This window comes from Arachis ipaensis, chromosome B02, assembly GCF_000816755.2.
Source record: "Arachis ipaensis cultivar K30076 chromosome B02, Araip1.1, whole genome shotgun sequence".
NCBI classification, from domain to species: Eukaryota; Viridiplantae; Streptophyta; class Magnoliopsida; order Fabales; family Fabaceae; genus Arachis; species Arachis ipaensis.
The window spans coordinates 4966605-4978778 of NC_029786.2; the positions used below are offsets into that span (position 1 = coordinate 4966605).

The following is a 12174-nucleotide window of genomic DNA, read 5'->3' on the forward strand; positions in this document are numbered from 1 at the left end:
AACGTTTTTTTTTTTTCAGGCTTGAACTTGGCCTGTTTAAAACCCGACAAGCCGACAAACCTATTTAAAAAGCCTGTTTCAGGAATTAGAACTCAAAACAATACACTCAAAAGATCTAAATTGATATTAAATGTATTCTAAAATTTATAATTCATAATTTGTATAGTATAATTTATTTATATATTAATTATTAGTCACATATCATAATTATATTTACAATTTATAAACTTTTTTTAACAAAAAATTACAATCTTAACTAATCTTAACTATTGACTCTTTTTAGTTTTGTTTTATATTTAATATAAGTGAATAATTAAAAATATTTTGATGAACTGGTTTAACGAGGACCTTCTTAATTAGTAGACTTTAGATAAAACTCAAACATGACCTATTTAATAAAACGAATCGAGTTGAACCAAACTCAAAATTGAACTATGAACTCCATTAAATAGTCTGAGCTACTTTCATCCCTAGTTAGAATATAATTGAGAAAGAAGTTTATATTGATTTCTTCATTGGCATTTGTAATAAATAGTGTTCAAATAATATTAATATAAGAGATAAAAACAAACAGTATATAGCTAGGGTATTATCCAACTTTTTAAATATAAATATAATAAGGTTAAATTACACAGTTAGTCTCTACACTTTCAGTGAAATTGTAAATTGGTCTTTACAGTTTAAAAGTTTGTAATTTGCTTTCTGAAGTAAATTAAAATTTGTAATTGGATCCCTACCGTTCAAACTTCGTTTGATTTAACGGAATATTCGACAGCATATTCGCCCCTTGAACATGTGAGTTGCACGTGCAGAAGTTGGACTGAGAAAAGGCTCGTTATTTCTTAGTTCCAAATTTTTGTAATGACCAAAAACCCCACGAGACCCTTCATTATCTTCGCGCTTCATCTCCAGTAGAATTTGTCTCTACTCATGCTTTCCTTCTATCGTTGGAATTGATCGTCAAGTGTGGTTCGGACTGTGTGGAGTTGATTTATGATTGACATTGTTGGCAGCTGAATAGTGAAATGTGCAAGAGAGCAACACTAAAACAGGTAAGAGTTCATAACTCCCAGTCAGTTCACAGCTGTGAGTTGAATATTATGGTTTGATTCCGTGTTTTATTTTTATTTTTCCAGTGGAGGTTAGAGTATCTACTGTTGCTAGGGTTTCTCTGATAAATCTGTTTTTTTTTTTTGTAGTGATGGGAGATTCTGTGTTTACCCTTTATATCTACCATGGTGGTCAGATGGTTAGCAGGAAAGGAGGAAAAGAATACCTTGGTGGAATGGTAGTGGAAGGGTTGCAGTTTGAGTTAGATGAGTGGTCGTTACAAGAAATTGTTGCAGCGCTGAAAGAAGTTGGATACACAGGCAATGCTAAAATATGGTGGAACGAACCTGGAGTTGCATTGAAGTATGGTCTTAGGGAGTTGAAGTTTGATGGAGATGCAATGAGAATGGGTAAGTATGCAGTGGAACAAGAAACTAAACACTGCCATGTGTATGCGGTTAGTGGATGTAGACAAGAAAATGGGGTTGAGATAACCTCAAATGATGAGGACTATATACCCTCTGATGGTGAGTATAGTGGTAATGATTTAGTTGAAGTAGAAGTGATAAGTCAATCAGAGTCTTCAAGTGAAGATAATAGATTTGATGACAGTGCTGACGATGGTGATCATGAGGATCATTTTGGCTTTAATGTTGAAGAAGAAAACCAACAAGGTCAGCATCCAAATGCCTTCGGAGGTAACAGTGGCTCATTAGGAACAGCTGATAATAATGTTGACGTGGGAGTTGGTGTTGAAAATAACACAGGACGGATGATTGAAGATGGACCAGAAATTGAAGTTGGAGATATATCTTCGGGTTATGATACAGAGTCATTGGACAGCTATGATGGAGATTCTGATGAGCCCGTAAGAAGAAAGAGGTATCATAGATATAATGAAGCTGACATGAGTGTTGATTATGAGTTTCGGCTGGGGACTGAGTTTAAATCTATTGCTAAGTTTAAGGAGGCTATCAAGGAACATGTATTGTTGAATGGGAGGGACATTAGATATGTCAAGAACGATCAAGTTAGATGCAGAGTCAAATGCAAGGATTTAGGAGGAGAGTGTCCATAGATGGCATTTGCAAGTAAAGTAGGAAAATCTGGCTGTGTTAGGCTGAAGACATTGAAGAGCAAGCACACTTATGGGAAGAACTACAGTGGCCGTCTTGCGTCCAGCAATTGGATTGCTAAGAAAATCACTAATAACTTAAGTTGAGGAGAAGATATGAAGCTAGGGATTGTAATTTAAACAATTCAAGATAAATACATAGCAAATATATCTGTGTGGAAGGCTTACTGGACAAAAAGAGAGGCAAGGGAAGTGGTGCATGGGAAGGCAGTGCAGCAATATGGGAGGATCAGAGACTACTGTGCAGAGGTCTTGAGAGCAAACCCAGGATCGACATTGAAGCTGAAGTTGGATAGACCCTGTCCAACAATCCAACCAAGGTTTGTACGAATGTACATGTGTCTCGATGCTGTGAAGAAAAGGGTTTCTGGCTACTTGTAGGCCTATTATTGGACTCAATGGTTGCCATCTGAAGGGTGATCATGGACAACAATTGTTAGTTGCTGTGGGCAGAGATCCTAATGATAACTATTTTTCCCTAGCAGTTGCAGCAGTAGAGGCAGAGACTAAGGATTCATGGACCTGGTTCTTGGAGTTGCTACTTCAGGACATTGGAGACTTCACCAATAAAAAATGGGTCTTTATGTCAGACCAGTAAAAGGCAAGATTTTAATTTTAGTTTTCTATGAACTCATTTTTATAATTAAGTATGAATTTCATTTTTACTTCAGCTGACCATTGATCACGTGGCAGGGGCTGCTTCAAGTATTTCATGAAATGCTTCCGGGAATGGAGCATCGGTTTTGCCTTCGACATCTCTATGCCTACTGTAAGAAGGCTTTTGGTGGGGGTACAGTCTTAAGGGACTTGATACTTTCTACTGCTAAAGCAACTTATGTGGAGGAGTGAAATAGAAAGATGGATCGTTTGAAAGAGGTAAATAAAGAGTGTTATGACAAGTTGGCAGCCCTGGATCCTAAGGTATCGACTAAATCTCACTTCACTCCATATGCCAAGAGTGATATGCTAATGAAAAATATATCTAAGGCTTTTAATGGACAAATTTTGGAAGCTCGTGATAAGCCCATTTTGACCATGTTTGAGTGGATTAGATGTTATTGGATGGGGAGGTTTGCTGAGAAGAAGAAAAAGGGAGCTAAGTTCATGAAAAAAATACTGTCCAAGTCTAGAAAGAGGCTAGACATCATATGTAAAAGGTCCATTGAATGGCAACTTAGGTGGGTTGGGGATTTAAAATATAAGGTTTCACATTAAAGTAGGATGATTCAAGAGAGGTTTGTTGTAGATTTGCTAGCTGGTTCATGTAGTTGTAGGTTCTGGAGACTGGCTGGCATGCCTTGTCAGCATGCTTGTTCTGCAATTTTCATGAAAGGAGACAACCCTGAGGATTACTACAGTAACTATTACACACCAGTAGTATATCTGGCATGCTATGGGACAACACTCAATCCAATTATTGGTGAGAATATGTGGCTAAAGGTCGAACTTGAGACAATTAGACCTCCAATTTTTAGGGTCAAGCCTGAAAGACCTAGGAGAGTAAGAATTAGAGAGCACGATGAGGATAGATCACAAACAAAACTGAGGAGGAGTGGAACATCAGTTACCTGCAACAACTGTGGCCAATATGGACACAATAGGAGACATTGTCCCAATCCAGACATAACAGGTATCTGCATTTATATCTTGGCTTCCTCATTGTTTGGTAGTTTTGTACTCTATCACTAAGTCTGCGTGTTTTTGTTTTCAGGAAACAACCCTGGATCTGAAACTGTTACTCCTCAAGGTAGTGCTCCTGCACCTGCTCCTCATGGTAGTGCCCCTGCTCCTACTACTGCTGCAACTTCCACCACTAGATCTGCTAGTGTTAGCCAAAGAGGAAGGGGAAGGAGAAGGGGACATGGCAGAGGAAGATCCAGACCTGGAAAGGCTAGATCTGCTACTCCTGCTGTTGCTGTTTCTCAGCCTGCACCTGCACCACCTGCATCAGCTACAACTACTCCACCAATGACTGCACCAGCTCCACACTAGATCTGCCACTGTTAGCCAAAGAGGGAGGGGAATGGGACGTGGCAGGGGAGGATCCAGACTTGGAAAAGCTAGATTTACTACTCCTGCTACTGTTGCACCACCTGCATAAGCTACAACTGCTCCACCATCTTGTCCACCAGTGACTGTACCAGCTCCACCATTGCCTTCACCAGTGACTGCACCAGCTCCACCACTGCCTCCACCAGATCCAAGAAGTTTCACAGCTCCACCGCTGCCTGTTATAGCAGATCCACCACTGCCTGCACCAGCTCCAATAAAGTCCACAGCTCCACCACTGCCTAAGACAAAATTTTTTGGTGTAAGACGTAGTGGAAGACTTAAGATAGGTGTGAGGAAGGCAAATGCTGGACCAATTGAAACCGTAGACCTCACAACAGATTAGTTTTTTTTAAGTAATTATGACTTAGTAGTATTAGTTTTTTTGTTATGGCTGTGAACTTTATTATATCCTATGTCCATGTACTGTCAGTGGCTTATAAACCACTTTTGTTGAACACTATTTAGGATGCTTGTTTTGTTTTGTTGCTTTTGTTATATTAGGCATGTGGCTAGCGGTTTTGGAGGGACCACTTTGACTATTATTTAATATGAATGCTAACTACTTTACTCTATATTTTGTCTACTAGAGCTTTATGCAAAGGGACAAAATGAATGCAAATAATTTTTCAGAATCACTTGTCATTGATAAAAAAAGATGATTACATTCAGCACTAAACACTATTCAAATACATTGCAAATACACTTTTTCTCCTAACTCATCAAACTTAGTTAAACCAATACACTGCAAATATTACCACCAACACACAACTTAATATCATTTTCTGCAATTATTTCTGTTTCTTCATGTCACTCTCCATTCTGCCAATTTGTTGTTGGAGCAATGTAAAATTAGAATGCAATCTTTCTACGTTTGCTTCCATGCGTCCTATCTCTATATTTAATATATCTATCTTTCTTTCTTGTGCCTTCAGTAGTGCAGCATTCATAGATTCATCCAACCTTACAAAATCTCTACCATTTTTTGAGCATCCCTCCGTTTGATTTCTATATTAGGTGCATTGAGATTGAGCTCCAGCCATGTCATCTTCATCAATCCATTCAAAAAATTTGCATCTTTTACTGGGACAAGATATAAATCTTCTATTTGGACTCATCACAGTACTTGAGGTTCGGAGTGTCAGCAGATCTCCACAAAAGCAGTAAGTCCTTCTCCCATTTTCCCATCACCTCTTCCTCTTTATCAATCCACTCAAAAAAAGTACACTTTGGTAATTTACGACAAGCAACAAATCTCCTACCCGGGCAGTTCATAGACGACGACGAGAGCACCACCATCTCTTCCCCACAGAAGTATCGATGTCTTCTCTTGTTTATACTCCTGGATGTTGAGCTTCCTTCGGACAGTTGGTTTGGATCCATCACAGCTCGAAAAAAACCTTAAACCCTAACAAATGGACACATATATTGGAGGAACGCTATGAGAAATCGTTATCTTCTCTTTCAAATTGGCTCTTTAGAACGTTATGAGAGATAAGGGCATTCTGGTAAAATAACAACATTTAACAACTCTATTCATGCTAAACGTTAGTGGGGACTCAATTACAAATTTTAATTTACTTCAGGGACCCAATTACAAATTTTTAAACTGTAGAGACCAACTTACAATTTCACTTAAAGTGTAGGGACTAATTGTGTAATAATAATAAATTTAAAATTAGTGTAAGTAACAAAATGTTTATTTTAAAATTACATAAATGAGTATTTCAATAAATTACATATTTCTTTCTTCAACTGAATTCAGAGGTTAGAATTTTTAGAATTTAGCTTTCTAAATACATTTTATCTTAGTTGATTTTGTGATTTGACTAAGAAACTATGACTATTATCCAATTTTCTGAAATACACATCAAATTTGTTGGTAACATATTAAGTATTAACATATATTAGTATAATAATAGTTATTACATATAATTATCAAAATCAATTATTTACATAACATACCTTACTTATTATCTAATGGCTTGACCGCTTGAAAAATAAAAGTTCTAATTGGCGTCGCCCGGACTCGAACCGGAGACCTTCAGTGTGTTAGACTGACGTGATAACCAACTACACCACGACACCATTTCATTCTTAACATCCGTATAAAAATAAAATTGTAATTTATTTTAATTAATAAAATAAGATAAACTCTTGTATGGTTGTTAACAAAATATTAGTGCCAAAATAGTGTTTATCATAAAAGAATATATATGCAGCGGAATTGTTTTGTTTTATGTGTAATATGTTTTTAACTTCTTAGGGCTTTTTTTTTTGCCTAGATATTGTTATTCATTGTTTTCCAATATATGGGTATGGATAAATATTTAGTATTTAGATATTGTATGAAACATTATAAACTTTCATAGGTTAGTAGTTCCCAGCTTCAATCAGAATAAAAAAAAGTCAAATCTTGGTTTAAACAAAAAAAAAAATAGTACCATAATTCACCATACAACTGTTTGATTCAGCCTGAACTTTCGCGATCCTAAATCAATTCCCCATTTGTTCTCTCTCTTTTCTCTCATTTTTCCCCTTCTTTTTTCCTATGGAAAATTTTCCCCCATTTTCCCCCCATGTAGTGAAGTTTGAACCTTTTTGAGGTTTTGGTACTTGGGTCTGTGGAAAGGATGAATTTTGGGGAGGAGATTGTGTTGGTTTTCATTTGAAACAAAGCATGAATTTTTGCTATGACATGGAAGGTTGGGTTTTGGATTTAGGTTCAAATTCATTGCCTCCAAGCCTTGTCATTGAATGCCGGTTCATTCACAATTCAATTCCAACCTTTCTCCACTACAAGGAGAAATTGAAACCCCAAATCATCCAATCCAAAAAGCTATAGTACTATAGTATAAGCAAAATAATTATATTAAAAAGAGTAGGGTTTAAAATCCCTTTGTTTTTTTGGTAATCTTTCATCACCAAAATGAATAGTTCTGGGGGTGTATTGGCCTTGTCTCCTGCGAATAATGTTTTCAACACAAGGGTGCCTCATGATTTTGAGGAGGATTTTACAGAGAAAGATCCTACCGGACGGTACCTTAGGGTGTGTCTGTAACAATTGATTGATATAATTTTCTGCATTGTTCTTCATTATCTGATCTTGAGTTCATTTTAATCAAGCTTGGTGGATTTTGTTATGTTTAGTTAATCTGTGTTCTTATAAGGTGTTAAGCATTGAATATTTGTTATGATGCAATGTTTGTTGGTAATATAATGCTCAATGTAATAGATTAGCTATGTTTCTGCCTATCTGATAAAATGTGGTTAATATTTCATTACTTATGTTTTCTGCTCTAAATTATTTAATGCAAGGTAGTAGCATAAGTTAAACTGAAAAATCAATGTGTTGATGATTATATATATTGACCTTTGTATCATTGTGGCAAAATGGATCATCTTGTTATTTTGAATTAGGGAACTTTGAGATTGAAGTTATCATTTTGAGAATGAAGTTTCGCCCGAGAACTTGCCCTTATGGTATTCGACTTTGTTGTTTTGCATTATGTTTGTGAAAGAAATGTCGGCATACAAGTCTGAACAAGCATATAATGCTTGATATGAAACATTTCTTTTTGTAAAGCACTTTTAGGGATAATTAACATGTTCAGACCTGTTGGGAATTTGTTTACTTCTATTCACTGACTCTTAATTTTCGCTTGTTTTTCTCTATTTTATCTAACCTTCTTTTTCTTGTTTTTGTCTCAGTACAATGAAATCTTGGGGAAGGGTGCCTTCAAGACTGTGTATGGTTCTGATGCCTAATCTTCCATTGTTTTGTTCTTCTTGCTCTTGTAGTTCTATTTATAATTTCACTTTAGAATAATATGTAGGAAGATTTGATAATTGTTGCAGAATTCTACTTAGTATATTTATCTCTTCTTTTTTTCTTTGCCAGTTATAGGGCCTTCGATGAAGTCGAAGGAATAGAAGTCGCTTGGAACCAAGTTAGGATTGATGGCCTCTTGCACACAGTAGATGATCTTGCAAAATTGTATTCTGAAGTCAATATACTGAAGTCTTTGAACCATGAGAATATCATTACGTTCTATGATTCTTGGGTTGATGATAAGCAGCATACCGTTAACATGATCACCGAACTTTTTTCATCTGGAAATTTAAGGCAGTAAGTCCACTTGATCTTTGTCTGCCTTTCACCTTACCTTGTTTGGCTATGACATGTGCATGAAATTGTTTTACATCTTTGGCTCTTAGGTACCGTCAAAAGCATAAATATGTTGAAGTGAAAGCCATAAAAGGCTGGGCGAGGCAGATTCTTCAAGGGTTAGCGTATCTTCACAGTCACAAACCACCTATAATTCACAGAGACTTGAAATGTGACAACATCTTTGTTAATGGAAACCATGGAGAAGTCAAGATAGGGGACCTAGGTTTGGCAATTGTCATGCAGCAACCAACTGCTCAAAGTGTTATTGGTAACATACTATAATTTTCTTATAATATATGCATAGTTTTTCTTATGCCGGATACTATATGGAGCATTAAACTTTTTTTCTTTTTTTTTTTTTTCTGTTCTTTGATTTTGAAAGGGACTCCTGAGTTTATGGCTCCAGAACTATATGAAGAGGAATACAATGAACTTGTTGACATATATTCTTTTGGAATGTGCTTACTAGAGATGGTTACTCTTGAGTATCCATACGTTGAATGTAAAAACCCGGCTCAAATCTTTAAGAAAGTTACCTCGGTAAGCATAGCAATCAGTGGCATATCCTTATTTGTAATTGTAACATGCTCATAAAAACAAGTGTACTATAGGAACTTCCACAATTACTCACTTTTCTTTTTCAATTTAATTTCTAAATGTTGTGCATAAAAACAAGTGGTTATGAATGTTAAGGAAGCTCAAAAAGCATACAACTGTATCTCCGATATCAATGTTTGTACACTTGTACTCATATCTATGCTACCTTGTGATGTACTCCATTTCAGGGCATCAAACCTGCTTCGCTTAATAAGGTGAGCGACCACGAAATTAGGCAATTTATTGAGAAATGTCTTGTTCCGGCATCTGAGAGATTGTCAGCAGAGGAGCTTCTTAAAGATCCGTTCCTGCAAGTTGAGAATGGTCCTAGGCTAGGTCGTAGCAGGTCTCGCCTATCCATGGACATAGATAATGAGGGCAGGCAGAATTATGCAAGCAGTGATGCCGGAAGCAACAAAGGCGGTGTGCATAGTCCTGTTTTCGAAGTTAAGAGGACAAATAAGAACAACGAGTTTAGGTTGACAGGAGCCAAAAATGATGATAACTCGATATCATTGACCTTGCGAATTGCTGATACTAATGGTGAGTATCACCCTCTTTTCCTTGGCTCTCTTATTTACCTGTCTACCATGTACTTCTCTAGTTCTCTCCAATCCAGAGGAATACTTTAATCTAACTACAAATAGTAAATAATTGTAAATTGATGCTAACAAGTCTCTTGTTGTGTTACATCCAGGTGGAGTAAGGAATATACATTTTCTCTTCTACCTTGATACAGATACTGCTCTCGCGGTGGCATCAGAGATGGTCGAACATTTGGAGCTTGCAGATCATGATGTAGCCTTCATAGCTGACCTTATCGATTACTTGGTATTTAAGCTTCTACCTTGGTGGAAGCCTTCATCTGCTCGTTGCTCACCTGGCGAATCAATTCAATACAGTGGGTCAACAAATGTAGATGGCCAAACAATGGCAGGTCCATGGAGTTCTGTCCCAAACGATGTTCCCTCCGAGCCGGTTGCTGGTCGAGATAACTTCTCCGAACACAATACATCGAGAGAAGGTTCTGTCTCAAATGAGAAGGACAACTTTTCAGGGGAAGCCGATGATCCTTATTACGAGGACAATCGTAGTTCTTCTGCAAGTCTATGCGACTCAGAATATCAACATTCTCAAGGATCCTTAACTTCATTGTTTGTTGTAGATGATACTCCTATGAAAAGTGACAATGTTCTTTGTTCCAATGCCGAAGAAAACTTTAAATTCCGAAGCACGAGTCCCTCCGTAAGCGAGTTTCATGATACGGATTTCGAGGATTGCAAATTGCACGCGGGGGATTGTGGTTGTGGAGATGGCGAGGTGATAAATGAATTCTCATCAAAGGAGAACTTAGGGCCAATTTTGGAAAGGTCTAATCTTTTGAGTTTGCCATGTAGCTTTTCTTCTGTTTCTTCAACTAATGACATGGATTTTGAACTGAAGTTTGAGCTTCAAGAAATTGAGGCACTGTATCAATCTTGGATTGATGAACTCTGTAGAATGAAGTTAGAGGCATTGGAAGCAGCCAGACAGAGATGGATGGAAAAAAAGAATGTTTCTGCTCATTGATTTTGATACACATATACAAGCTTTTTGATTATTAATTAACCCTTGTTGAAAAGATTCTGTTTCATTGTATAGTTTGTGAAATTAAATTTGTATACTGGATGCCCTTTTCTTTTTAGTAGAGGCACAAGTATCATTAATCTCAAATCTATTATTTATGCTTTCAAGTTACATTATCAGTTTCTAATTAGTATTATGTACAATTAGAATGACAACGTATGTGCCTTAATTTAATAATTTCAAAATTTTAGTATTATTGTTCATACCTTGACCCAAAATATAAAGTCAGATCTAAAAAGGATAAAAGCCCAATTAATAAAGGTGGCCTCTTTTATTAGCACAGTTTTACTTATTTGAATGAGTAACTAACTCTTCCCACTAATTTAAAAAGAAAATCTCAACAACTTTCTTAGAAAAAAGGAAACAATAATTCACCACTAAAGGTGGAACTAATAAATACACTAATTAACTTAAGTATTAGAATCTTTTACAGGTACCACCCCCACTTCCTCACGAGGAACTTAGACGGCGGCACCAATACAAGTCGGATGCTGCCCTCAAAGGGAGTCTGCACCTACGTCTAGGCCCAAAAGCAACCCAGTTTCAGGTAACTCTTGGAACAATTATGTAAACTGAAGTGAAGGAATGATAGGTGGTGACTGAGACTTGAGATTTGCATTCTCTTGATTCAGATTGATCTTCAAAAGTGAGAGGAAGGAAAATATAAAATTGCGATTTTTTTATGTACTTATTGTGATCATGTGAATAATGCTAGCATCTGAACTTTAGATACTCATCATCTTTTTATTTAAAGAATTCTAGTATTATTGAGAATTTGATATGGCATGATTTTGTTTTGATATTTTACTTTTTAGAAAATATATCTTATGGATTGTTTGATAAGCCTAAAATTTTAATGATACAAGTTAAAAAAAAAAATTGTAGCCACAATAATTTTATAGACATATAGAGAGATACCTATCAGTAGTAATAATGCACTAATGCACAAACCAACAACCATTCACTACAAAAACCAAAGCAAAAAAGGTAACACCTTTCATTTTGAATTAAGAAAAAGATGATCATAACAGGATGGAAAAAAAAAATATTTAATCATGTCACAATTTTATGGCAACTTTTCCTTTGTATTTAGTTTTAGTTTTATTACATTTTGTTGTTATGTGTTTGTTATATATCCTCTGTGTTGCTCTAAAAGGAAGACCAAACTCTTCAAGCAACACAATAAAAAATAAAACTTTTAAATAATTGCATCATTTTCTTACCAAATCACTCTAGTTCTATTCTAATTAATAATGTCTTAATCAAACCCTTTAATATTCTTATACAACTTCTTGGAATCTTCTTCACTCAATCAACTTCATGTTCTTTTCTTCATTCAAAGTTATTTCTCATTGATTGATGCATGCCATAAAAATTAATTTAGTACCTTTCTTCAGCATCATTCAATACATAATCTTGAATATATTGGTTGATACATATTTGATAAAATCATATTCATTTATGATTAACCACAAAGTACTCTTCTGACATAGAGAAATTGGTTGGTAGCTTGAGGTTGGTAAAAAATTTATGATTTGAGTGTTTG

General features: G+C 35.9%; 2 protein-coding genes and 1 non-coding gene across 5 annotated transcripts in view; 2 read left to right on the forward strand and 1 right to left on the reverse strand.

Moving 5' to 3' along the window:
- Positions 6249-6322, reverse strand: TRNAV-AAC. The gene has a single exon. It is a non-coding gene; the product is annotated as a tRNA-Val (tRNA).
- Positions 6614-10739, forward strand: LOC107623852 (probable serine/threonine-protein kinase WNK7). The gene is made up of 7 exons (XM_016326250.2): positions 6614-7283; positions 7946-7983; positions 8136-8363; positions 8453-8673; positions 8788-8945; positions 9191-9545; positions 9700-10739. Exons 1-7 carry the CDS (start codon positions 7164-7166, stop codon positions 10569-10571), a joined length of 1992 nt encoding a protein of 663 aa, XP_016181736.1. The 5' UTR covers positions 6614-7163; the 3' UTR covers positions 10572-10739.
- LOC107623905 (protein yippee-like At4g27745) overlaps positions 11048-12174 on the forward strand; it is a 2194-nt gene continuing 1067 nt past the window's right edge. Inside the window, exon 1 of one of the 3 annotated variants that reach the window (XM_021115246.1) lies at positions 11048-11175. The gene's annotated coding sequence lies outside the window, so the exon portion shown is untranslated. Of the gene's footprint in view, positions 11176-11816 lie in introns of those variants that run through there. The other 2 variants (XM_021115245.1, XM_016326309.2) reach the window with 2 other exon arrangements.

Bases quoted from the DNA above. Each gene is read 5' to 3' on its own strand.
- LOC107623852 (XM_016326250.2), top strand. From the start codon at position 7,164: ATGAATAGTTCTGGGGGTGTATTGGCCTTGTCTCCTGCGAATAATGTT. The intron at 7,984-8,135 runs GTATGGTTCTGA...TTTCTTTGCCAG, and splicing joins AAGGGTGCCTTCAAGACTGT to TTATAGGGCCTTCGATGAAG. The intron at 8,674-8,787 runs GTAACATACTAT...TGATTTTGAAAG, and splicing joins AACTGCTCAAAGTGTTATTG to GGACTCCTGAGTTTATGGCT.